This window comes from Hypomesus transpacificus, chromosome 23 (assembly GCF_021917145.1).
Source record: "Hypomesus transpacificus isolate Combined female chromosome 23, fHypTra1, whole genome shotgun sequence".
In the NCBI taxonomy this organism is placed as follows: Eukaryota; Metazoa; Chordata; class Actinopteri; order Osmeriformes; family Osmeridae; genus Hypomesus; species Hypomesus transpacificus.
Genome location: NC_061082.1, coordinates 9,200,477 through 9,227,294, shown reverse-complemented (window position 1 = coordinate 9,227,294; position 26,818 = coordinate 9,200,477). Strand labels below are relative to the sequence as shown.

Here is a 26,818-nt window from a genome sequence, read left to right as displayed (position 1 = left end):
GACAAGCCGGAATGAAAACAAGCCAAACTGAAATTGGAGTAACGAGGCAATTTTTTTAATGTAAGGAGTAGAAAGTACAGATAATTGAGTTAAAATGGAAGGAGTATAAGTAGAAAGTCGGCTGAAAAATAATTACTTCAGTAAAGTATAGATACCCAAAATTTCTAATTAAGTAAGGACACCTCTGATTAAAGAAAATCCGTTGCAAATTGCGCGGCAGACCGTGTTCTTGCTCAGGTTTTCCGCATTACCCACACTATTACATTTACATTTACATTCAGTCATTTAGCAGACGCTCTTATCCAGAGCGACTTACAGTAAGTACAGGGACATTCCCCCGAGGCAAGTAGGGTGAAGTGCCTTGCCCAAGGACACTACGTCATTTGGCTCAGCCGGGAATTGAACTGGCGACCTTCAGATTACTAGCCCCACCTGACTCCCTATAAAAGTACCCATAGCGAAATAACGAAACGCTATGCATACAGTCTATGGCACTGAGTGCACAGCTTCCACAGTGTTTCCCTATGTTGATTTTTCCGTGGCGGCCCGCCACGGTTAAATTTCTGCCGCCACGGTATCAGAATTAGAGCTGTACAAAATTTTAGGCCGTCTATCAGCCGTGATTGTTAGAGCGCATGTCAGAGAATAGCACAGACGCGCTTCACAGCGGAATTGAGATTGCGCGTGTGCGCCCTTGAGAACTGTAAGTCGTATAACTTATGTTGTCAGTTCATTTAAGCCTGTTATTGTATTAGTCTATAGTTCTTGCAAATTTAATTAAGTTAACTGGTGATTTTCGTTGTTTGTATTCTTCCCCTGCTAGCGAAATTGCACGTCTGTTGATTCGATAGCGATTGCTGCCCTTGCTCACGTTTGTATTTTAGGTGCATTATAATGCTTAAGTAGCCTAGTTTTAATGAATAAATAGTGGGTATATTGTTATTATTTGCTACAGAATGCTTAGCCTATCAAGATCAAATGAAGCAGATAGAGTACATGCTTCCGAGTGGCCTACCCTAATCTATAGGCTAGGCCACTGCATTTACAACAAGTTGTTACGTCAATTATTAATTGGCAGCATTTATCCCATTTAGAACATACTGTAAGGTGTCTTTAAGTATGCACATTTTATTTCTTTAAGGGAAAAAGGACGAAAATATGTGCAATATTACATTAGCTATTAGACATTAAGCAACAACAAAAAAACCTAGGGGAAACACTGTTCAATGTGTCGCATTGGCAACATACGGCTCAAGAAGCTGGCAATATATGTAATTCCCTCTGCTAAGAATCTATATATTTCAGAAAGATACTCATGGGAATGCGAAAGGGTTCGGTCTCTAAATCATGGGCGCATCTAGCCGTGTATTGGGGGGGGGGGGGGGGGGGGGGGGGGGGGGGGGGGCTGGAGCCCCCCCAAAAGTTTCATTATCCCCCCCAAAACATAAAAAAAATAAAGAAAAGTTTAACATTGGTTTTTTCTCTCATATTTTAAATCTACATTTGTTAATTTCTCTTCCTAAAACCCACTAGAGGACACTATTTAAAAGGATATTTTCCAAAATTTCTTCTGGGGTAACACGCCCCCAGACACCCCTAGTTTTGTTGGGTCACATGGAAAAATAATAAATTTAATCTAGGGGCTTAGCCCCCCCCCAAAAGATTTGCCCCTGCTCTAAATGTTCTGGCTCTTCTGAGCTCACCCCTCTCTATCCGCGCACCAAGCTCCAAAGGATCTTCTATGAACGGTGACGACAGTGCCGGTGTTGTGCCGAAATATCACTCCCTGACAGAATTCCACTCCCCTACGCTTGAACGCGCGCACTGCCTACTACAACATAATACACATATTACCTCATTCCGATGATATAACAGTGTAGCACAACATCAACATTGTTTCTCAAGTGCAGCTCAACATCACGTCTATTTTCGTGAAACAATCATTCAGATTTACATGTAGCACATACAAATCGTTTAGGCTCTCAAGTGGAGCGCAACATCACTTATATTTCAATGAAACATGAATAAAATATTTACTGACAGTTTTCTCAAAGCCTAAGATTGGGAATCAAGGTTTAACAGTTTACTCGTAAAAATCGCCTCGGTTCGCCAACCTACACATAGCAATAGCCTATGCTAGGAAGGCATTGCGTGCGTTCACGCATAGGGGAGTGGAATTCTGTCAGGGAGTGGGATTTTGGCACAACACCGGCTGTGTAGCCGAGCGCATTTTCTCAAGAGCAACTGCATGGGTTCTTATGACGACACAGCTATTTCATGATTGGCCAGACTCTCACACACAACTTTGACGCGTGTTTTGTAAATATTCTGACACCTTCAGTTTCGCCAACGCTCAAATCCGGACCAAACTGTTTAATTGGGTGTGCTTTGCCTTTGTCAGGAGCACAACCATTGTTATCTCACATATATATTTGGTGGCCAAGCCGAGAAGTCACTTAAGTGTTTCTATCTTTTCTTATTGGGTGTTGAAGGATTCAAAATCTTTGTGTCTAATCCAATATGTAATGATGGTATTCAATGACACAAGTCTGTGTTCTAGAAAGAGTGGTCTGGAGTCGCAGAGGTCCGATAATATCAGCTTTAATGCAGCAGTTGGAAATCAACAAGTACAGAGCTCTGGGGCTGTCTACGCTTCCCTACCCGCAACAGAGTTTGGGTTGGTTCACGAAGTCCAACTGGCTATCTGTCCCTGCCCCAGCATATATTATACAGTGCAATTGAAACAGTAATATCAAAAAGGGTTGTGCTTGTCCTCTCGTGTATCAGGGAGTTTGTTCTTTTCTACGCCTCCCACCTGCTCGGGTGCTCTCTCAGCCCGGTTTCAAGGTTGCTCCTGAAATGGAGAGATAAGAACACAAAATACAGCCTGTTTCCCCCACCCTGTGTGAGACACAATGTTTTAGGCCAGAGCACAGTTCTAAGTTCATAAAACATACATTTAATAAGCACAATACCTAACTTTAATACATGCATCCTTTATAAAGTCTTACGAGCATTGTTCCCGTTGCTATATAGTGCACAGTGCCCGTGATACAGCTAATGATTATAGTTCTGGAATTATAGATAGTGCCATGCCCGTGATACAGCTAATGATTATGGTTCTAGAATTGTACTGTAATGTATTATAAATTCTTGAATCCCTCTTTTGATCTTTTGATCAACATAGCCCGAACCAACCACCGCCTCCTCGTCCTGGTCAGCCACCCCCAGCAACGGCATTTGGAACCCCTTCGTTGGGTTCTCCACAGCCGAGACAATGATCCGGTTGCACAGGGACCTGATACATGGGATACAGCAACACCCACACAGAGCAAACATGCACAACATACCAAATATGGAGAGAAAGACAGAGACAATCATGGTTTTCCAGCGGCCAAAAGTGTTATTCAGCCAATCATTCAGGGGATTGTCAATCCCTGAATTGTCGTGCATTTCTTTGGATAATGTACGCAAGCCTTCCATGGCCTTAGTCACTGATCCATCCGGGGCAGTATTATTGGGAATAAATGTACAACAAGCTTCCCCGAACATCGCGCAGACCCCCCCTTTCTCAGCCAATAGCATGTCTAGCGCCAAACGGTCTTGAACGGCCATAAGTGAGGTGGCAGAGAGTTGCTCTGCCAGTCCTTCTACCGTCCTCCCTACTCAGATTAGCCAGTCGCAAGACGTTGTAGTTGACATAATTAATACGGTCTACATTTTTGTTTAGGGTGATGGGGAACAGAGCACTCAGCAGAGGTATGTTTTCGAAACCTGCGGCGATTTGGTCAGCCAATTTAAATTCGTCGGGAACCCCCCGGGGGATTCCAATAGAGTCTATGTAGGTAAGGCCACCCTGGGTTAAATCGAAATTGGTGCTCCTGCGCTGCCTAGTGGACACTTTATTCATTTGTTTATGACCTAGGAAGAAGAGAACCTCCCCCACAGGACCAATATAAATCTGCGCGTGCCCAGGAAAGGGTGTAATTACTGATGTTCATGGTATAAGTTTTGTTACACCTGTCTGTAGGGATCGTCCCCACTGCCCGAGTGGCACTAGCGGAACTGCTACGGGAGAAACAAATCATTAGGTGAGGCCCCGGCTGAAATGGTGGAGGACGGGTGTAATTAGATATGGGTGGGAAGATCTTACTGAGCTGACTACAATTGCGAGATTCTATCCCAGACAGTAGTTCTATCATGCATCTAAACCCTGGTTTGTCCGTTTGTGGAAAGAGGGGTGCCGGTTCACTGTATAAGGTGGGACGCCCCACTGAACAAGCCACACAGTTGGCCATGTGGTTTTCCTTTGCCGTTGCCGTCAGCTACCCCAGCCACAGGTTCTGCCCCACTCCTCCGGTAGCCAACATGATAACGTCAAGTTGGGAGTAGTCGACGGAGTGGATGCCAGTCATCTGATGTATTAAAAATGGTTTAGTAGTGGAGTTGTCCGTTTGTGTAACGGGATCAAAGATATTAATTTTAATCATGCCCATGGTCCCCCCCCCAGATTGTTCTACCCCTAAGATCAAGTACACGGTGTCCTTCCCCTTGTTCGTGCCCCTTAAACCGTAGGAGCCTTTTAGGGAGATCAGAATCAGAAATGGGTTTATTCGCCATGAATGTTTACACAGACAAGGAATTTGCTTTGGCAGGGAGGTGCATACAATAAACATATAGGAATCTTAAATTTAAATGAGGTCTAACTATACTAAGGATACATAAACTAGCAATACTAAGTGGAGTACTAGCAATACTAAGTGGAATACAATTAGAATAAAATATACAATAAAATAAAATATAAGTTGCCAATTTACAGTATAAAATACAATCTAAAATACAATATAACAGGAATTGAATGTAGTGCAAATATAAAGTTTTAAGACATTCAGTCAGTGTGGGCTCTTGGCCTTGTTGAGGAGGCCAACAGCGGAAGGGAAGAAACTGTTTGTGTGGCGTGAGGTTTTGGTCCTGATGGACCGCAGCCTTCTGCCGGAGGGGAGTGACTGAAACAGGGAGTGACCAGGGTGGGAGGAGTCCACCACAATCTTCCTCGCTCGTCTCAGGGACCTCGAGGTGTGCAGGTCCTCGAGGGAAGGCAGATTGCAGCCAATCACCTTCTCTGCAGTGCGGATGATACGCTGCAGCCTGCCCTTGTCCTTGGCAGTGGCAGCAGCGTACCAGGTGGTGATGGAGGAGGTGAGGATGGACTCAATGATGGCTGTGTAGAAGTGCACCATCATTGTCTTTGGCAGGTTGAATTTCTTCAGCTGCCTTAGGAAGTACATCCTCTGTTGTGCTTTCTTGGTGAGGGAGCTAATGTTCAGTTCCCACTTGAGGTCCTGGGAGAGGATGGTGCCCAGGAAGCGGAAGGACTCCACAGTGTTGACTGGGGAGTCACACAGGGTGATGGGGGTGAGTGGGGCGGTGTTCTTCCTGAAGTCCACAACCATCTCCACTGTCTTGAGAGCATTGAGCTCTAGGTTGTTCTGGCTGCACCAGGTCACCAGGTTGTCTGTTTCCCACCTATAATCAGACTCGTCTCCACCAGAGATGAGCCCAATGAGGGTGGTGTCGTCCGCAAACTTCAGGAGTTTCACGGACTGGTGACTGGAGGTGCAGCTGTTGGTGTACAGGGAGAAGAGCAGAGGAGAAAGGACGCAGCCCTGGGGAGATCCAGTGCTGATGGACCGGGAATCAGAGACTTGTGTTCCCAGCTTAACGCACTGCTTCCTGTCAGACAGGAAGTCTGTGATCCACCTGCAGGTGGAATCAGGCACGTTCAGCTGGGAGAGCTTGTCTTGAAGCAGAGCGGGGATGATGGTATTAAAGGCAGAGCTGAAGTCCACAAACAGGATCCTGGCGTAGGATGCTGGGGAGTCCAGGTGCTGTAGAGTGAAGTGGAGGGCCATATTAACTGCATCGTCCACAGACCTGTTGGCTCTGTAGGCAAACTGCAGGGGGTCCAGTAGAGGGTCTGTTATGGATTTAAGGTGTGCCAGCACCAGGCGCTCAAAAGACTTCATTACCACAGAGGTCAGGGCGACGGGTCTGTAGTCGTTATGTCCAGTTGGCCTGGGCTTTTTGGGCACAGGGATGATGATGGAGGACTTGAGACAGGCTGGCACATGGCATGTCTCCAGGGAGGTGTTGAAGATGTAGGTAAACACCGGAGATAGCTGGTCAGCGCAGTTTTTGAGGGTGGCTGGAGAGACAGAGTCCGTCCCAGCTGCTTTGCGGGGGTTCTGTCTCCTGAAAAGTCTGTTAACTTCTCTCTGCTGAATGGAGAGGGTCGTCACTGTAGAGGGGGGGAGGGGGGAGGCCTCCCGGGTGGAAAGGGGTTGTTCAGGACTGTCCAATTGTCTTTCAAAACGACAGTAGAACTCGTTTAGGTCGTTGGCCAGACGAGAGTCGTTAGTGGAGTGGGGGGCTCTGGGCTTGAAGTTGGTGATCTGCCTGAGGCCTCTCCAGACAGGTGTCCAGATGTTTAAGAGTTAACTGCACTGGGTTGGACTCCGTCGTGCCCCCTCCCACCAAACGACTGAATGTGACATTTTCCCAATATTTGTCCGCATTCGGGGTCCAGTGGGGACCCGTATACTTTACCACAAAAGCCCATGCCGGGCACCACTGCTCATAGATGAGTCGCCCCTGGGCACAACTGGAATGGACATAAGGTTGTGAGCATAGGTAAAGGTCATACACCCTCCACAAGCCACTCTGACCGTCACACTTGATGACGTGACAGAGGTCAAAGGTGAACGTGGTGGCACTCCCCCTGGTGTAATTCAATTCGATGCCCTGGTAGGCAGTTATGCAAACCTCCGGTGGATTGTTCTGTCTCGTCTGTCTCTGTGGTAAATACAAATAATAATATACTTGAAAGCCTATGACAAAGCAGAGCAGTCCCAGCAAGGCTAAACCTGTAACACACTTCATGTTGATATAGATATAACACACTCTTAAGTAAAATAGCGAAAACCTTCTTAGTCCAGTACAATTCTAGTATGGTCAAGCAGTAACACTCTTAACCGAGTCGTAACCCTCTTTTCCGGACTCTCACAATCGTAGCAATAGCAAAAGGTTCACTGGCCCTCCTGGCCCTTCTCCAACAACTCCTGCAACGTACGACTGGGTTCTGGAGCAGCAGAACACATGCTCCAGTGGTACCATCCTCTTAATGGCTTTCACCCACACCCAGTCAGCAGTGAAGGCCTTGACTGGATCCTGTGCTGTCCCCCGTTTCTCCTGTACCTGTTTAGAGAAGGATGATACCAGAGCAGACAGCTGATCATAGTATGGTTGATGCGCCAACTCACCCTTCGCCTCCAGTAGGTCCAGCCCAGCCCCCGGTCCCGGAAACTGTCGCCCCGTCAGAAGTTCATATGGGGTGAATCCTGTAGAGGTGTTCACTGAACTCCTAATGGCTGTTAGGGCAATAGGGAGAGCATCTACCCAATTCATGTTAGTTGTTGCACAGATTTTGGCCAACTTGCATTTCAGATTTCGATTCAAGCATTCAACCTTTCCCTGTGACTGGGGGTGATACACTGTCCCAAACGCGTGCACCAACCCCAGACTTCGTTTTACCAATTGAAGATGTTTGTTTTTGAAGTGTGACCCATTGTCTGATCTGATTCGTTTAGGGAACCCATGGAACGGAATATAAGCGTTGGTCAAAAATTTACATACGGATTTTGCGTCCTCATCTTTTGTGGGGACAGCCTCAGGCCATCCTGTGTACCCATCCACCGCTACGAGAAGGTAGCGATGACCACGTACAGTGTTTATCATGTCGGTGTATTCAATAACTATTTCCTGACCTGGGGTTTTTGGTAGTGGAAACATTCCTTGATGTGGTTACAGAGTTGGTCTTACATTATACTCCTGACACACCCGACATTCAGCCACATAGTTAGCCACCATGGCTGGTAGATGAGGGTGCCACCAATGTGTAAGACGCACCATCATCTCTTTATATCCTGCGTGTTCTAACCCATGACTCTGTTTAAATACACCCTGTCGCATACCTGCCGGCAGAGCTGGGCGCCCGTCCGGGCCCCTCCATAGAAGGGTCTGACCTTCCACCGCCCTGTCACCGGACAGGGGGCTTTTTGTGCTCCTCTTTGTCTCCACACCTCTTTTTCCTGTGGAGAGGCTGCCTCTTGAGCCTCGATTACCTGTGTCATCAAATCCGGTTTCATCTCCTGTGAAACCATTATATACATTGGGAGATAACCAGCAGCTTTCTTGGTCGCTGCGTCTGCTGCTTCATTCCCCAGGGCCACCTTTGTTTGAGACCCATCGTGTCCTCTACATTTCATTACTGCGACTTGAGCTGGTTCTAGGACAGCTTTAGCCAATTGTCTCATTTGTTTTTCATGTTTAATTGGTATACCCGTGGTTGTCAAGAACCCTGCCCGCAGCCACTGACTCAGTTCCACATGGAGTGCGCCCACTACATATGCTGAGCCAGAGAAAATATTTACAGTTTTGACCTCAGCTCCTTCGAGAGCGTTAATCATGGCTGTTAGTTCAGCCAGCTGTGCTGACTCCTTTCCTACCACTCGTCCTGATTCGACTTCTTCAAAACCTTCTCTTGTCTGTCTGACTACTGCCCATGCAGCTTTTAACCCTTCCTCCGGATGTCTGTAACAACACCCATCTGTGAACAGTACCTCTTCTGCTCTGCCAATGGTGTTGCACCTAGTTCCGGTCGGACCTTGACCTCTTTTTGCACCCTGTGTTCACATACATGACTGTCACCTTCTCCCCCTGTCATTCCCTCTGCCATATTGATCCCTTCATGTGTGTATGTTACATTTGGTGCCCCTAATACATTGTCGATCCTGATGCGCCGGTTTGTTGTTAATGTGAACATGTTTGAATTGATGTAGGCCATAACTCCGTGTGACGTCAGTACTGTGATTGGGTGGCCCATAACTATGTGAGCCGATTTTTGAAGTAGTTTTGCCACTCCTGCCGCATGTTTTGTGCATAATGGCTGTCGTTTCTCTGTGTTGTCGAACATTACACTGAGGTATAGCAGTACTCTCCTGCCACCCTCTTTCTTCTGAAACAATACCCCATTCGCCGATAGGGTGGTTTCAGAAACATCCAAATAAAAAGGCAACGTGTAGTCCGGGAGCGCCAGTTCAGCTGCGCGAGCGAGATCCTGTTTCAATTTGATAAAATCTTCCTTGGCCGGAATGTCCCATGCCAGGACGTTGTTTAGGATGCGCATGCCTTGTGCGTTAATGATGGTGCGTAAGGGGGCTGTGCTGTCAACGTACCCGGGGACATACTGTCGACTAAAACCTGTCAACCCCAAAAACGACAGCATGTCCTTGACCGTGCGAGGCTTGTCATGCTGAAGAATCGCCGAACAATGCGCAGCGGACACTCCTGATCCTTCCCCCGATATAACACGTCCCAAGAAAGTGACGGAGCGACGGCAGCACTGGAGTTTGGACTTTGAGACTTTGAACCCGCAATTGAACAAACGACGCAGAACAGTGGCGTCCAGACAGCTGCGGGGCGTGGTGGCCGCCAATAATAAATCGTCCACATACTGAAGTAAAACCACCCCGTGCGGTAGTGGCACATCCTGCAAAAGTTTGCGTAGCTCCTGATTGAACACGCCCGGCGATAAAACGAAACCCTGAGGGAGAACAGTGTACTCGTATTTACGGCCTTGAAATGTAAATGCAAAAATGTGGCGAAGATGCTCTGCCAGGGGGAGACAGAAGAACGCATTGGCCAAATCAATACATGAAAACCACTGATGTTGAGGGCCTACTGCAGCCATAAAGGTGTAGGGGTTTGGAACAGAGACTGTTGGAGTGGTAACAATTCGATTGATGCGTCGTAGGTCATGAGCCATCCTGTATTTGTCGGTGCCTGGTTTGGGGACGGGGAGAATGGGTGTATTCCACCGAGAGGTTGATGGAACCAAAACCCCTACTCTCAACAGACCAGCTATTGTGTCAGCCACGCCGGCCTCGGCCTCTGGTTTGTGTCGGTATTGGCTATGGTCAATATAGTATGGAAAGGGGCAGTCAAACGTGAATGTAATAGGTGTTACAGAGTGACAGTGACCAACATCTGTTGCCCCCGTGGACCACAGGGCCATTGGCAAGGTAGCTAACATGGCGGCGGTGTCTTCGTGATCTGTTTTTCCCCTACCTTGTGAGCGAGACAGCTGGCGGTGTTGCATGATAATATCATCTGAGGCCGCAATGGCGATTCTGTACATACTACCGGTTTTAGACCACTGTACTGCCGGAATTTGTGTATCCTGCCAGTCCGGAAGTGACGCGCCGTATTTAACCATTGGTCCTAATTCTTTAGCCTGATGGTTAGCTTGCAATGCTAATGAGAGATGTGGAACTGATTCGTCTGACATTTTGTACCATGCGGCCATGTCCGGTGGTAGAGTGACATCCGCTGCCACTCCCTTGTTGCCTACATAGATATGTTGAAATGTGACTGCTGCGGTGGTGTCTAATATGGATTCGTAAAATGCTTGTTTGTATGTCTCATCCCCGACCCTATCATAGAACAGAGTGACGTGCCAGGGGTCATTTAGTGTATGATAAGCATCAATCAAATCAATCCAAGGGCACCACTCCCAGTAAGTGGACAGTAGGCCACCGTGTTCAACCGTCTCTGCGGACAGAGCACCCCAATAGATGTCGGCGGGCGTTTCCTCGCAGTGGGAGGTAAGTAACATCTGAGAGGCCGACATCAACCCATCAACGGAGCAATTGACTGTGTGTCCATTCGGAAATGTCAGTCTGACCCCATCCGGGGAACAGAGTATCGAAACCCCGCCAAAGTCAGGATATCTCGACCCAGGAGATTGACTGGACAAGCCGGTGACTGGACAAAAGAGCGCAACAATGATTGATTAGCCACCTTGACTGGTAGTGGCTTAGTGAGAGGCAGGCGTTGAGGAGTCCCAGAAAAACCACAAAGTTCCACTGTCGCGGTTGAGACCAAGTTCCTGGGCACTGGCTTGGACAATGTGGAATATCGTGCGCCAGTGTCCACTAAAAATGACAGAGAGTCTCCACCCACAGTCATGGAGAGCAGGGGACCCTGCCAACCCCTGCTCGCTAGGGCTCTTCGGGCCCCCTCATGCATCGGGATAGCTCTCACCCGGAATCCAGTGGTCATCAGGAAACATGACCGGGTACTGACCCTGTGGTGGACCCCCTCTTCCGCCCCTGGACCCTCTCTGTGGAGCGGCTCCGGCAAAAGGTGCTTGATGAAGACGTTGCTGCCCTCGCCCGTATCCGGGAGAAGCCTGACCCCCCATTTAAAAACTGTACCTGACCACCGTTTGGACAAAAACGCCTCCAGTGGCCTATCTGTCTGCAGCGATAGCATCCCATGAACTTCTCTGGTCCTTCCCCTCCCCCTGCTCCCCCCCGACCCCTGTACTGCCACTGTCCTGTAGGGGGCCCCGTGGGCCCCTGCTGGTAACTTGGGTGGGGCTGAGACATAGCACCTACCGCTGATGTATATGTCTGTGGGTGCCCCAAAGGATATAAATTATCTGCCGGGAGCATGGGAGGGCCCGTTGCTACTGCCGGATGCTGTTGCACCATCTGTTTACCGTCGGAGCGTTTGTTTTTTGATGCCTGGCCCGCCGTTTTACGTGCCTCCTCTAGTTGGAATTTAAGGAGCTGGACCTCTATGTCCTTACTCGCCCCCTCATTTTTGTCCACCATATCTTTAGATAGTTTTAGGTGATGTACCAGGTGGTTTTCCCACGCGACTGGACAAGCTCCTGCCATGTCTGGGTTTTCAATCATACGCGCTTTAACCTTGTCTGGGCAACCTGTCAGAACCGCCGCTCGATAGACCTGTGTGTGCGTTGGGTCCCTATCTGGATGTACGCCAGTGGATTGGGTCCACTCTTCCTTGCAGTCGGACAGGAATTTAAACGGACTGATATCTGGGTTAAATTTGAATGAGATGGTGTGCAGTGCGGTGACCGGTTGGGGCCATTTTAGATCAATAGCATCCCCCACACAGACTGACACCTGACTAAATGGGGTTTGGTCTGGGGTGTTAGTTATATCAGCTACATTCGATCTGTTCCAAATCCCACCCCGTAGTCTGTCTGCCCATGAGCTGTCTCCAATCTCCCACCACGAGCGTCATCCCCTGAGTCAATTGGGCTAGTTTGCGCATCCACTTCCGCCCCCCTTCCTCTGTTGGAGACATTGCCTCAGCTATGTTTGATGTGTCCTGAAACGCCCATGGTTTGTAAAGCATGCCTCCGCCTGGTGTTGCCATTAGGGGAAATTGCCTCCCAGAATATTGTGCCCCCGACCTCATCTGCCTCGTCATGTCGCCGGGGGTGTGCTCGGCGGGTATGGGTTTTAGGTGAGCTAAGATGACCGAGCCTGTCATTGTAGCGCCGTAAGTAATCGGTTTCGTGTTCACATCCCCCTCTCTTGCCTGGTTCTCTCCTCCCATCCCCGAACTCTCGAAAAACCTGTCTCGCGCCTTTCTCTCTGAATAAGTTTTTTCCATGGCAGTTAGTTGCTCCCTAATTTGTATTTTCTCATTACGTTTACGGGCACTGGTTTCAGCTAATTCAGCTAAATTTGAAAACGAACAGTCGAGATAGTGGTTTCTGCGAGCGCGTTTACAGAAGTCATCCTCCGCGGGGCTGTGATGCGAGGGGCCAGCACGGTCTTGAGACACTGTCCTACGGCTAGGGAGTGGTGAGTTGGAACGTACACTTTGTGCCCCCCAACTTTCGGTTCCAGCATCTGCCACTTCTTCCATATCTAACTGACCGTTGTTGACTCTATACACAGGCATTTGATGCCAGTACGGAGGTGGGGCGGTGGCTTTTTTAGGAAGTGGAGGGTACAGTTTAGGGACGTACGGAGCCGGTGGCAATTCTATGGGAACTGTTTTAACCTCGTCTTCCTTCGCGGTTTCGTGACATTGTTTCTCCTTGTAGTTATAATTTACGGAAGAAATGGCTACACCCAAATTGTGACACAGTCGCCTGCTATTCTCCCATTCATCACATTCTTTTTTCCATTTTCCTTTTTTTTTTTTTGCTAGACGGTCACTCTCCGAGTGCTTTCTTTACTTTTATGGCCGCTGACTCACTTTCAATCATTATCTGTTTTAAACACATACGGTCCCCTTCATCACAGTTATTTTGTTTCAAATGCTGTTTCCAGAACTCGTCATACTTAGCACGTACTTTTTTACGTTTTTCTTTCTCTGTGCCACTTATTATTTTAGAGACCGCGATGTCATATTGGAAACAAAGGGTTTGAGGTGTATCTGACATTTCCTCGGATTGCTGTATACCTTTGTTCAAAGAAACCGAAAACAAACGAGATTGACCTAAATAAATGATTCACAATTGAAATACGCGTTAGACTTTGCACCGAAAGCAATTATGGTCCTAGGAGGACATCTAGTGGATTCTTTAAGAACGGCAGATCTGTTTAAAATATTGTTCAGCTCAATTTGACTCCACACAAGTATAACTCGTTCAGGGACTAGAATTCACTTGTACCGGTGAGGATAAAGAAAATAAAAGGAAGAATACACCACACTCCTCTCTATTTTTATTCAACACAATCTGACTCCACTCAAATATGACTTGATCAGAGGACTTTAACCCCTCCTTGACAGGGCTCAATGGACTAACACCTTTGGCACACAAAACAGTACACAGATTCGAACCCTCAAGACACATAAAACGGTGGGACTCTAACTCTTTTTGAGGAATTTCACTTCAAGGCCTCTCAACCCTTAGTAACATACAGTGGGACTCTAACCCTTTTTGAGGAATTTCACCTCAAGGACTCTCAACCCTTAGTAACATACAGTGGGACTCTAACCCTTTTTGAGGAATTTCACCTCAAGGCCTCTCAACCCTTAGTAACATACATTTGTTGATTTCCCACCACTGTTGGTTTGACTAGGTACGATGAAACATTGTAATCGTCTAAATTTGGATCTCAGTTCCGAATTGCAGTACTTTGAATTAACAGGTGTCTGCTTACCTTTTTTTATGTTGAGGCACCTCTGACGATTACGTCTGCCTCCTCGTACCGGTGTATGGGTCTCTCCCGATCTGTCGGTCGGGCCGGAACCCTCCGGACTCCCTCTTTTCAGCGTCGGGGTCACCAGTTGAAGGATTCAAAATCTTTGTGTCTAATCCAATATGTAATGATGGTATTCAATGACACAAGTCTGTGTTCTAGAAAGAGTGGTCTGGAGTCATAGAGGTCCGATAATATCAGCTTTAATGCAGCAGTTGGAAATCAACAAGTACAGAGCTCTGGGGCTGTCTACGCTTCCCTACCCACAACAGAGTTTGGGTTGGTTCACGAAGTCCAACTGGCTATCTGTCCCTGCCCCAGCATATATTATACAGTGCAATTGAAACAGTAATATCAAAAAGGGTTGTGCTTGTCCTCTCGTGTATCAGGGAGTTTGTTCTTCCCTACGCCTCCCATCTGCTCGGGTGCTCTCTCAGCCCGGTTTCAAGGTTGCTCCTGAAATGGAGAGATAACAACACAAAATACAGCCTGTTTCCCCCACCCTGTGTGAGACACAATGTTTTAGGCCAGAGCACAGTTCTAAGTTCATAAGACATACATTTAATAAGCACAATACCTAACTTTAATACATGCATCCTTTATAAAGTCTTACGAGCATTGTTCCCGTTGCTATATAGTGCACAGTGCCCGTGATACAGCTAATGATTATAGTTCTGGAATTATAGATAGTGCCATGCCCGTGATACAGCTAATGATTATAGTTCTAGAATTGTACTGTAATGTATTATAAATTCTTTAGTGTGCTTTGCCTTTGGCAAGGGCACAACCATTGTTATCTCACATATATATTATTATTATTTGTTATTTTTTTGCCCGCCTAAGGCTCAGTCAATATTTGGACTACATAGACAATGGCTGTGTCAAAATGTTTGTCTAGGTCTCGATTGAGTTGCTTGTATTGGGATTTACGTTCTGTTGCACAGTTTAGGAGGTTACAACGTTTTTGTGACGGAAAGTGCCTTTAGTCGACGAAGGGTACTCTGTGCTACCTACGTCACCACGTCAACACACGTTAGCAACGACGCATGGATACCAGGGGCAGATTTACCCATTAGGCAAAGTAGGCAACCCCCAGCTGCCAGGGGGCCCCTTGAAAGACTCCATAAAAGGCATTGCGTGTGTTCACACATAGGGGAGTGGAATTCTGTCAGGGAGTGGGATTTTGGGAGTCAGATGGCTGAGCGGTGAGGGAGTCGGGCTAGTAATCAGAAGGTTGCCGGATCGATTCCCCGCCGTGCAAAAATGACGTTATGTCCTTGGGCAAGGCACTTCACCCTACTTGCCTCGGGGGAATGTCCCTGTACTTACTGTAAGTCTCTCTGGATAAGAGCGTCTGCTAAATGACTAAATATAAATATATAAAAATACCATATGATCAATAATAACTATAATAATAATACAAATCAATTAAAGTCAAAACCTTCCCCAAAAGTATCAACAAAGTACCAGAGCGTTTATTCTATTTGTGTCAACACAGGCTTCCCCTCCCACCCCATTCTACTGTGGACTATTCCATCGATTGCAGCAACTGCGCAGCAAAGCACGTCATTTCAGAGACAGTAGAAGAGTGAAGTGAATGCAAAAAACAATTTGCTAAATGTAACGCAACTCCCCGAGTGGAGCACAAAAGATAAAGACAAAAGACAAGGTTAAACAAGTAGTTGCCAAACTGAAACTACTGAAGGAAACGTAATTTTTCGCTCCACTGGTATCCAATGATGCGGCAGCTAGCACAAGTGCTGCTCAGTGTAGTTTTGCTAGCAACAGCAGCTACTGTAGGCTAGCTTGCTCATTGCACTATTTATCAGGGTCAGCTTCTCCACGCATGGCTCGAGCCTGAGACCAAATTTGGCATTGTTACTGACAATTATCACTTCCAGCAAACTTTTTGGATTTTGAGGGGTATAGCTCCATAGACCTCCATTCATTCTGCACTCGACCGTTAGCGCCCTCATATGGAACTGCAACCAGTTCAGAACCCGGAAGTTTCCCGAGAGTGGGAGTTCTCCCTTTATTAGACATTCTCTGGTAGTATGCTGTACTGCCTTCAATGCCACAGCTATGGCTAAACTTTATTATGTCAAAAGAAACGTTCTCATTTCCAGCGCTTTCTGTTATGTTGGACCAACTGGCTACTGGGGTGTGGACCCAAATGCACGACTCCACTGAAGGTCAAGTTGACTGGTTTATTGAATTGAGGTGAAGGAGAGCGAAGGAGATCCGGTGGGGCAGGCAGGTGTGGCAGGCAGGCTGATGAACCGGAGGATGTGGTCTGTAGCAGGCAGAGAGAAAACAAAGTTTTAGGACGGTTTTAGAAATCCAGAAAACAGAAATCCCGGCCCGGATTAGGCCGGGGACATAACAGTACCCCCCCCCAACGGGCGCCCCCTGGCGCCCGGCGCCCCTCCAGCAGCTCCGGGACGGGCACGGCGAAAGTCCCGGATCAGGGCAGGGTCCAGGATCCGGGAACGAGGAACCCAGCAGCGTTCCTCAGGATCGTAGCCCTTCCAGTCCACCAGGTATTGAAAACCCCGGCCGCGGCGGCGCACATCCAGCAGCCGACGCACAGTGTAGACGGGATGACCGTCCACCATTCGGGGGGGTGGAGGGGCAGGGTCGGGAGGGCAGAGGACTGGAGGACACAGGTTTAAGATGGGAGACATGGAACACCGGGTGGACCCGGAGAGAGGAGGGGAGCTTCAGCCGGATAGCGCAGGGGTTGATGACAGACTCCACCTCAAAAGGACCCACGTATCGGGGTGCAAGCTTACGGGAGTCCACTTTGAGGGGCAGGTTCTTGGCCTGAAGCCAAACCTTTTGTCCAGGGGTGTATGTCGGAGCAGGGGAACGGCGACGATCGGCCAGGCGCTTGGATGAGGCAGAAGCGCGCAGGAGCGCAGACCGGGCCGAACTCCAAACTCGATGGCATCGGCGCATATGGTCCTGCACCGAGGGCACAGCGGCCTCGTTCTCCTGTGCAGGGAACAGGGGTGGTTGGTAGCCCAAAGAGCACATGAAGGGGGACATCCCCGAAGAGGCGTTGACCAGGGTGTTATGGGCATATTCCACCCATGGCAGGTAGGTGCTCCAGGTGGATGGCCTAGCAGAGGCAACGCTGCGGAGTGCTGCTTCCATCTCCTGGTTTACGCGCTCCGTTTGGCCATTGGTCTGGGGATGGAACCCCGAAGATAGGCTGACCGTTGCACCAACAGCCTTGCAAAAGGCCCTCCACACCTGGGACGTAAACTGGGGGCCTCGGTCAGACACGATGTCCAGAGGGATTCCATGGAGGCGGAAAACGTGACTGACCAGGAGATCAGAGGTCTCTCTGGACGACGGCAGCTTGGGTAGGGCAGCAAAGTGAGCGGCCTTGGAAAACCTGTCAACTATGGTGAGAACAGTGGTCATGCCATTGGATGGAGGAAGGCCGGTGACAAAATCAAGGGCAATGTGGGACCAAGGGCGGCTTGGTACCGGCAGCGGGCGCAGGAGTCCAGCTTGTGGATGAGAGGAGGTCTTGTTCCGTGCACAAGTGGTGCACGCTGAGACAAATGAACGGGTGTCAGACGTCATTGTGGGCCACCAGAAGTGCTGTCGGAGGAAGGCCAGGGTGCGGGTAATGCCTGGATGGCAGGTGAGGCGGGTGGAGTGGGCCCACTGGAGCACTTGAGTGCGAACGGAGTCGGGAACAAACAGACGGTTTTGGGGTCCCGTACCTGGGTCTGGCTGTTGCTGCTGTGCCTGGGTGACCAATGACTCAATCTCCCATGACACAGTGGCAAAAAGGCAGGTGGGAGGCGAGATGGGCTCAGGAGGGGAGTCCCTTTCGTCTGGAGCATGCAAGCGGGAGAGGGCATCCGGTTTAGTGTTGCGGGACCCCGGACGGTAGGTGAGGTGGAAATTGAATCTGCCAAAAAACAGGGCCCACCGAGCTTGGCGAGGGTTGAGGCGTTTTGCTGACTGAAGGTAGGAGAGGTTCTTGTGGTCTGTCCAAACTACAAAGGGCTGGTCAGAACCCTCCAGCCAGTGGCGCCACTCCTCCAACGCCAGCTTCATCGCCAGCAGCTCCTTGTTCCCGACATCGTAGTTCTTCTCGGCGGATGTGAGCTTGCGGGAGAAGTAAGCACAGGGGTGCAGCTTCTGGTCTGGGGGGAATCGTTGTGACAGGATGGCTCCCACTCCAGTGTCTGAGGCATCAACCTCAACCACGAATTGTAGCGTGGGATCAGGCTGGGTGAGGATTGGGGTGGAAACGAATCGTCGCTTGAGCTCCTGGAAGGCGGCCTCTGCCTCCGGGGTCCACCTGAAGGGTGTGGATGTGGACGTGAGGGCTGCGAGTGGAGCAGCGACCTGGCTGTAGTTCCTGATGAAGCGGCTATAGAAATTGGCGAACCCCAGGAAGCGTTGGAGCTGCTTCAGGTTGCTCGGCGAAGGCCATTCTGTTACGGCCATCACCTTGGCTGTATCCATCTCCATCCGCCCCTTGGAAATTACATGGCCCAGGAAGGATATGGAGGATGCATGGAACTCACATTTCTCTTGTTTGACGAATAACCGGTTCTGGAGGAGGCGCTCAAGGACTTGACGGACATGTTGAGTATGTTCATTGAGGGACCGGGAGAAAATGAGGATGTCGTCGAGGTAGACAAAGACAAACCGGTTGAGCATATCACGGAGGACGTCATTTACCAGGGCCTGGAACACTGCAGGTGCATTGGAGAGTCCGAAGGGGACCACAAGGTATTCGATGTGGCCCAGCGGAGTGTTGAAGGCTGTCTTCCACTCATCCCCCTCCCGGACGCGCACCAAATGGTAGGCGTTTCGCAGGTCCAACTTGGTGAAGATGGAGGCATCACGGAGGGGAACGAATGCAGAGCTGAGGAGTGGCAGGGGGTATGTATTCCGGGTGGTGATGGCGTTCAAGCCCCGGTAGTCCATGCAGGGTCGCAGCCCTCCATCCTTCTTCCCTACAAAGAAAAATCCCGCCCCCAGTGGGGAAGAGGACGGACGGATGAGGCCTGCTGCCAGCGAATCCCGAACGTAAGATTCCATGGCCTCAGTTTCAGGACGGGAGAGGTTATAAAGACGCCCGCTAGGGAGGGGCGCGCCTGGGAGCAGATCGATGGCAAGGTCATATGGGCGGTGGGGTGGCAGGGACAGGGCATCTTGTTTACTGAATACTGGCGCAAGGTCGTGGTACTCCTGTGGTACTGTGGACATGTCTGGAGGAGCCACAGAGGTGGGGGAATCGGCAGAGTCCGGGGTGGCAGCCGACCCGAGACAGCGCTGGAAGCAGTGACTACCCCAGGAAGTAATCTCCCCGGTAACCCAGTTGATGTGGGGATTGTGGAGCTGCAACCAGGGGTATCCCAGCACCAGAGGTGACAGTGGGCAGTCGATGACATGGAGTCGGATCGTTTCATGGTGGTTGCCAGCAAGGAGCTTGAGAGGTGCCGTCTGTTGCTCAATGTGGGCAATCCTTTGGCCGCTTAGCCCTCTGACTACCACAGGTGGACTGACGGGTTCACAGTCCAAACCCAGTTGCCTGGCCATCTCCCGGTCAATGAAGTTGCCGTCAGCTCCCGAGTCGATGAGGGCTTGGACCAACGTAGAGACTGTGCGCCATGTGAGTGTGACGCCAAGGGTTGAACGCGGAGGGAATGGGCAGGCTCGACCCGTCAGTACCTCCCCTACTACTGGCGGGCCCGTTCGTTTCCCGGGCGAGTAGGGCAGGTGGCCACCAGGTGTCCAGGTTGACCGCAGTACAGACAGGCACCCTCGGCTCTTCTGCGTGCCCGCTCCTCAGGAGTCAACCTTGCACGGCCGAGCTGCATGGGCTCAGGCTCGCTGTTCAGATGGGTACCAGGGGATGCCGGTGTTCGAGGTGGGGGTGACTGTGGGCGTCGAAGGGGGGACAAGGGACGTGGCTGGGAGCGAGGAACCCTTTCACGGCGGCGCTCACGGAGCCGGTTGTCCAACCGAATAGACAAAGAGATGAGCTGTTCCAGGTCAGTTGGTTCGTCCCGGGAAGCCAACTCATCCTTCATGGTCTCAGTCAGTCCCTGGTGGAAAACAGCCCGCAGCGCGGCATTGTTCCAGCCGCTCTCAGCCGAAAGTGTCCGGAACTCTATGGTGTAATCGGCCACACCACGGAGACCCTGACGGAGTGACGTGAGGCGCTTCCCAGGATCCGGCCCCCCTTCAGGGTGATCAAACACTTTCAGCAGCTCTCCAGTGAAGGACCCATATGAGGAGCTCAGCGAGCCCCCGGTGGTCCAGACCGCGGTGGCCCAGGAAAGCGCCCTTCCAGACAGAGCACCGATCACATAGGCTATCCTTGCCCTGTCTGTGGGATAGGATGACGGTTGCTGTTCGAATACCAGGGAGCACTGAAGCAGGAATGGACGACAGCGTCCTGGCTCACTGGTGAAGCGCTCTGGGGCTGTGACATGGGGTTCTCGGTGGTAAGGAGCAGCGACAGGCGGGGACTCTGCCGGAGGAGCAGGAGGGCCCTGGGGAGGCTGTAAGGACCCCAGGGCAGCCAGGACTTCAGCGAGGGTGCGGGAGAGGTTCTGCATGGTTTCCTCATGACATGCCAGTACTGCACCTTGGTGGCCGATTGCCCTGCGAACAGGATCGACGTCCGAGTCGGCTGGGTCGCTCATGGCCAGTTCAAACTGTTATGTTGGACCAACTGGCTACTGGGGTGTGGACCCAAATGCACGACTCCACTGAAGGTCAAGTTGACTGGTTTATTGAATTGAGGTGAAGGAGAGCGAAGGAGATCCGGTGGGGCAGGCAGGTGTGGCAGGCAGGCTGATGAACCGGAGGATGTGGTCTGTAGCAGGCAGAGAGGAAACAAGGTTTTAGGACGGACTAGATATAGTACCATGTACTGGGAGCCGACACTACCTTCTGGACGAAGCGTTGAACTGGCGATGAGTGACAGGAAAACCGGGGTTGAAATACTGTGGTGCTGATGAGGGGATGGGTTGCAGGTGTGTCAATTACACAGGAGGAATGGAGTATGGCATGAAACCTGGAGCCGGCACAGAAATCCAGAAAACAGAAATCCCGGCCCGGATTAGGCCGGGGACATAACACTTTCAAACAATCGGTAAAGTGTTGCTAGCAACAGCAGCCAGCTTGCCTCTAGCAAACTTCTTTTGAATTAGCCATGTCCCCCTAAATTAATGTCAAATGCATTTACTTTTGGGGGGCATATTTTCAGTTAACAGACGGTACTGTTTGAATCGCAATTCCATCTGAAATACTTCCAGTGATAACGTTGCTACAGTAGCTTGTTCCAAAGGGGGTTCACTTGTTTCAAAGGCGGTTCGCTTTTTTAAAGGGTGTTCTTAAAGGTCACATGAAATGCTGTTTTTTGATGCTTTTATATAGGCCTTAGTGGTCCCCTAATAAACGTTTTTAACAGTAATTCCGTTGTCTTCTGTGTTTGGATCTATTTTTATTAACATGCATTAGGCCTTCTTGTCACTATTGCTGTCACGAGTTAGATTTTAAACCCTACTATTGCAGTTGTTTAGATGGTTATAAATGGTTGACGAAGTTGCAACGGTGATTTCAATAAAGTCAGTGATGAGGGCGATGGGCTATATAAAGTCCTATTCACCTGTGTTTCTTCTTGCACCATGGCATGCCCATTTCTTAACGACGTGTTGGACGACGAAGCACTGATACTGAGATGTGCTTTCAGACGTGAGAGGGTGTTTCGAGACAGATCTGACCCTTTAGCTTTCTCTGACGAGTACCTGCATGAGAGATATAGGTTTTCTGGAGATGGGATCCGTTATTTGTGCAGGCTGCTGGGTCCCAAAATTCAACACCGCACAGGGCGAAGCCATGCTCTTACCATCCCACAGATGGTCTGTGTGGCACTGCGCTTTTTTGCAAGTGGCATGTTTTTATATGCCGTGGGAGATGCCGAGACGGTAAATAAAGGTACTATTTGCCGAACGGTCAGAAGTGTGTGTTTGGCACTGAAGTCCTTGGCACACATCTTCATCACCTTCCCTGGCCACAGAAGAAAGTGCTACATCAAAGAGGATTTCCACAAGATTGCAGGTAAAATGAATTATAGATTAAAAAAAATAGTTACTTTAGAACAGTCACCAGATACTCAGACTATTTTGTGTTACAGGTTTCCCTAATGTCATTGGTGCTTTTGACTGCACACACGTTCGCATTAAACGCCCCTCAGGGGCCCATGAGGGAGATTATGTGAACAGAAAATCCTTCCACAGTATCAATGTTCAGGTAAAAATTATTTAATTAGCTCTACTGTCAACTATAGCCAAAATGTATTTTGTGCATTAAATGTGTAGTTAACAGGCAACATCACTTTTCAGATGATCTGTGATGCTGCCTGCATCTTCACTAATGTGGAGGCAAAGTGGCCTGGGTCTGTCCATGACTCCCGAGTTTTTAGGTCGAGTACCATTTCCCAGCGACTATCACAAGGTAGGCCACACACATTTCGGTGATAAGTAAACCATTTGACGCAATTGTGTTTGTGTAGTTGTAATGATTACATTTTGTATTCTCAGGTGAATTCTCTGGCGTTCTTCTGGAAACAAGGTTACGCCTGTGAGACGTACCTTCTCACTCCCCTAGCAGACCCTCAGACAGCAGCACAACAAGGATACAATCTTGCCCATGCAAGAACAAGGTCCCGAATTGAAATGGCATTTGGCCTTCTCAAATCCCGTTTTCAGTGTCTCCACCACCTGAGGGTCACCCCAGACAGGGCATGTGACATCACTGTAGCCTGCACTGTCCTACACAATGTTGCCTATCTGAGGAAGGAAAGGGGTCCTGCACTGGCACCAGAGATTGAGTGGGACAATGCAGCTATATTCCCAGATGACATAAATGGCAGGCTAGTCAGAGACCAATACATCAATTATTTTAGATGACAGATTTTATTGTCTTGTCCTTAGGAGAGCTGGGGAGAAAAACATAATTAATACATTGTTTTACAGATATGCTTGAAGTATGGATTGAAGTCATTTACTTATTTTTCTAGTTTCTTTATCTCCAGATCCAGTTTCCTCAGTTTCTTTTTCTTTATTTCAATACCAAGGTCCAGATCCTGGAGACTCCTTTTATTGAGGGCAACCTGTGTATCTGCCAGCTCAATTTGTTTTTTGAGATGTTGACTGTACAGACATCTGACAGTTTGTGAATTCTGTAAACCACCCATTGATTAGCACAGCAGGAATTATGTATCATTTAGATTTACTTTAGAGCCCATACTTACTATGATGCCAGGTTGGCTGTCAGGCTGTACTCTGTCTGGATCCTGTTACAAATATGAATGCTATATAAAATACTTTTACTGTGTTAATTGTTGTGTGGTTTGTGTTGTATTCTCATGTGATGTCTTCCTGCTTTATACAAATTGCCCTTCCAAATCAAAGAATAAACTGACTTCTCACCCATTATGGGCTAAATATGCATTTCCATACAATTGACATGATACCTCAGGCCTTCTGGAATCCAGTGACACAGTCTCCTCGTCATCATCTGCAGAAGCCCCTTCCCATACTGCAGAAGTTCCTTCTCCCTGCCACATTGAATATAATTTGTATTGACACAATGTGCCAAGCTTTGTGCTTTTAACGAATAATACTCACTGGATCTTCGTCTGGTGGCAGGAGAGTAACTGTGTCGCCGGACACTGAAAGGCAAAACAAGGTCAGACAGTCCACATATACCCGTATAAATGGATGATTGTGTTTGATATGCAGTACTGGAAAATGTACCATGTATGAGGAGGGCAGTTTCTGTAGGTGGAACACAGTCAGTAGCTGTCCCACCCTGAATCCCTTCCATCACAGGCCTTCCTTTATTCAACACAAGGGCCAATTCCACTGCTGGGGTGAAGCCTGGAGCTGGTGACCCTCCCCCAGTGCCAGACAAATGATTCTTCTTCTTCACTGCTAAAATCAGTTTAGATAAAATATGTGAGCAGGCATCTAATTTCTACATAAAATGTGCAAACTGTTGAGGCGCTTACCAGACTGCAAAATGTTTTTGTATTTTATTTTGACTTGTTGCCAAGATCGCTTTTGTCCAGTCATGTTTGTTCTGTATGAACATTAAATGTAGAAAGATATTTAGAATTAGACACAGTTTATAGAGATTTGTGCATATGGTTGTACATAATATAAATTCCCAAGGAACATTAATTCCCTCTGCTGACTTTTGAGGGACACTAGTCTAAATAATAATAACTTATTTATATAGCCTAGTGCGTAGACTACTCAAAGACACTTTACAGTAAAACCAGCATATTTAGCAGATAAACACAGCTAGGCCTTCAGCAATACAACCAACACATAAAACAAACATATTAAAAGCAATTATGTGTAACACAATAACAGTGTACAACGTTCAAAGTAGAAATTTTAAAATCCTTACGCATTCAGTCGGTCAGCAATTGTCTGCCAGGCTTGTTCTCGCTGTTTAATGACGGCTGCCGTGTTACCCTTTTTGCATGTTATATGCTTCACTTCTTCATAATTGCTGCTCAGCGGGAGAAAAATATGCTGCACGCGTCTTTTCCATTTCTGCATCAGTGAATTTGTGATCGATACCGTGGTCTATTTAAGAAATCCGTCAAGGTGCACTTATCCCAACTATGTACACCTGGATTGACACCTTCTCATCCTGGCTTGGCAAACATGCAACCGAATAAGCCGTGATGAGCGGATCACACTAAGTCAAGCTGCGCTTTTTCAGTTATCCTGGATTTCTTTATTCTACTTTTGTGCAACAGCCCCCTGGCCAAGACAGGCAGCAGCATAAAAAACACAGAGTTACAGACAGAAAACACAGAACAACACAAAACAAGACAAGTTAAAAGAAACTAAAAGCTAAGAGCTAAGAAACAGTGACGTAGAGTTAATTTAAGTAAGTAAGTAAGTAAGACTTTATTTATATAGCACTTTTCATACAAGAATTGCAGCTCAAAGTGCTTTACATAAAATCAACAAAAACAATAATACAAATGTTGATCGAACTAGCCGCATTCTATCTGCGGTCTCTCGAATCCGTCTTAGATCCGAGCTGCCACTTGCAGTTTCTAATACACAAACATGACAAGGGGGTAGACAGGACAAGAAGAAATGTTCAGCCTAACATGAGGAGAGAGAGGAAAAAAAAGGCAACCCCCAGACTATGCTCCTAAAGGAGTACAGTGTGGGAACAGGCAAAAAACACCTCAGCATTAAGCACATAAATTGTATAACATTACAGAACCACATGACTTGCAACAGGGAGGGCGGGAGGGGTATGGACAAGCAGCATCTGGACCTGCAGCCATACTAGGCGCTGGTCACAGACCCGCCAGCCACACCGGGGGAACAAGCGGGGGAACAAGCAGGCGAGGGCGTTGGATGGGGGAAGGGGTATGTATGAGTGTGCCTGGGTTGGCGCCTTCGCCTAGGCCACAATCAGTCAGATTCTCAGTTTGCAGATAGTATTGCCATGGAGATGACCCTTGGTCATGACCCAAGACAGAGACGCAATCCAAAAGTGAAAGCTAGTGTATGAGTAGGCCTGGGTTGTCACCATCGCCTAGGCCACAATTAGACACTTCTCAGTTCGCAGATTGTATTGCCATGGAGACAGCCTAAATCAGGTCCCGGACAGAGACAACAATCCTCAGGTGTCTGTTGGAAGGGGGGTAGGGAATGCAAGAGAAGTCTCGCTGCAGCGCTCTTCAGGGGAGTTGTTGTTCCAGCAACGGCCTTGGCCAAGGCCTGTGCTGGTTAGGGTGCCGAAAGCAGATAAGATTGGGGTTGTTTGGTCGAGTAGCCGCATTCCAATTTGCACGTCTACTCCTTTTTCCACCGGTCTCCGTCGGTCCAATCATGTCGGCCAGCCTTAGGGGGCTTTTTTACAGCTGTAGCCATTTCCTTAATTTTTCGATATGCCAGGGCAGCGCCTAATCCAATCAGCAAAAGCCTGTAATCGTGGATCCAAATAAGTAGATGTCTTCATTGTCCTCCACGGAAAGCGCCCCTGGACACCCGACGCGTCCATCGAGTAGCCAGCTGCGAACATCCGTCGGGACAGTCAGGTTTCCCCCGAACCCAAGATGGTGTCAATTGCATTAAGAGACCAGCTGATCAAATCCATGATTTTTAGTTCGGAGAGCGGTGCGGAGAGAGTCTCTCAGTATAAGACACAAGACACAGGACTAGACAATACGATTGAAGCCCAGCAGGGAAGGTCAGGGGAGGAGATTTAAGAAACATTTACATTTTTGGGAACCTGCCTCTATTTCTTTCATTCGAGATTTAAAAGTAGTCAGTGATATTAGTTCCCTGAGCTTTAAAACATTCTGCAACATATTCCATGATGAGGGGGCAGAGTACCCAAAAGCCCTTTTTCCCATTTCCGTTCTGGGATTTGGAACAGTGAGCATAAAAAAGTCCAGAGATCGCAAAGAATATTGTCCAACACTTCTCTGGTTGATGCAAACACACAGGTAGTTAGGGAGCAGACCAAGGATTGCCTTATAAATAAGGGTGTACCAATGAGAGAACCTACGGGTGGCCTAAGCAGGCCATCCTACCCGAGAGTATGGTGAGTGGTGAGTCAGAGCCTTACAGTTTGTAATGAACCGCAGTGAAGCATGGCATTTGATGCTATCTACCTATACATTAGCGACCGTACCT

The 26,818-nt window shown here is 48.6% G+C and overlaps 2 protein-coding genes and 2 long non-coding RNA genes across 5 annotated transcripts; 1 reads left to right on the top strand and 3 right to left on the bottom strand.

Moving 5' to 3' along the window:
- Nucleotides 1-13,252: 13,252 nt before the first annotated feature.
- On the bottom strand, nucleotides 13,253-14,266 carry LOC124485736. The gene is made up of 2 exons (XR_006958089.1): nucleotides 13,906-14,266; nucleotides 13,253-13,842 (listed from the first exon to the last, which is right to left on the bottom strand). It is a non-coding gene; the product is annotated as an uncharacterized LOC124485736 (long non-coding RNA).
- A 5,536-nt stretch (nucleotides 14,267-19,802) lies between these two features.
- Nucleotides 19,803-21,312, bottom strand: LOC124485733 (retrotransposon-derived protein PEG10). Its single transcript, XM_047047503.1, has 2 exons — nucleotides 21,024-21,312; nucleotides 19,803-20,949 (listed from the first exon to the last, which is right to left on the bottom strand). Exon 2 carries the CDS (start codon nucleotides 20,774-20,776, stop codon nucleotides 19,805-19,807), a length of 972 nt encoding a protein of 323 aa, XP_046903459.1. The 5' UTR covers nucleotides 20,777-20,949; nucleotides 21,024-21,312; the 3' UTR covers nucleotides 19,803-19,804.
- On the top strand, nucleotides 21,311-22,812 carry LOC124485734 (putative nuclease HARBI1). Its single transcript, XM_047047504.1, has 4 exons — nucleotides 21,311-22,196; nucleotides 22,273-22,388; nucleotides 22,481-22,592; nucleotides 22,679-22,812. Exons 1-4 carry the CDS (start codon nucleotides 21,764-21,766, stop codon nucleotides 22,720-22,722), a joined length of 705 nt encoding a protein of 234 aa, XP_046903460.1. The 5' UTR covers nucleotides 21,311-21,763; the 3' UTR covers nucleotides 22,723-22,812.
- Nucleotides 22,813-23,050: 238 nt separating this feature from the next.
- Nucleotides 23,051-24,982, bottom strand: LOC124485735. Of its 2 annotated transcripts, none has more exons than XR_006958088.1 (3): nucleotides 23,897-24,982; nucleotides 23,614-23,811; nucleotides 23,051-23,433 (listed from the first exon to the last, which is right to left on the bottom strand). It is a non-coding gene; the product is annotated as an uncharacterized LOC124485735 (long non-coding RNA). The 2 variants fall into 2 exon arrangements; XR_006958087.1 differs by having other exon boundaries at nucleotides 23,051-23,811; nucleotides 23,897-24,073; nucleotides 24,151-24,982.
- Nucleotides 24,983-26,818: the final 1,836 nt, after the last annotated feature.

Bases quoted from the DNA above. Each gene is read 5' to 3' on its own strand.
- LOC124485733 (XM_047047503.1), bottom strand. From the start codon at position 20,776: ATGAGCGACCCAGCCGACTCGGACGTCGATCCTGTTCGCAGGGCAATC.
- LOC124485734 (XM_047047504.1), top strand. From the start codon at position 21,764: ATGGCATGCCCATTTCTTAACGACGTGTTGGACGACGAAGCACTGATA. The intron at 22,197-22,272 runs GTAAAATGAATT...TTTGTGTTACAG, and splicing joins GGATTTCCACAAGATTGCAG to GTTTCCCTAATGTCATTGGT. The intron at 22,389-22,480 runs GTAAAAATTATT...ATCACTTTTCAG, and splicing joins TCCACAGTATCAATGTTCAG to ATGATCTGTGATGCTGCCTG.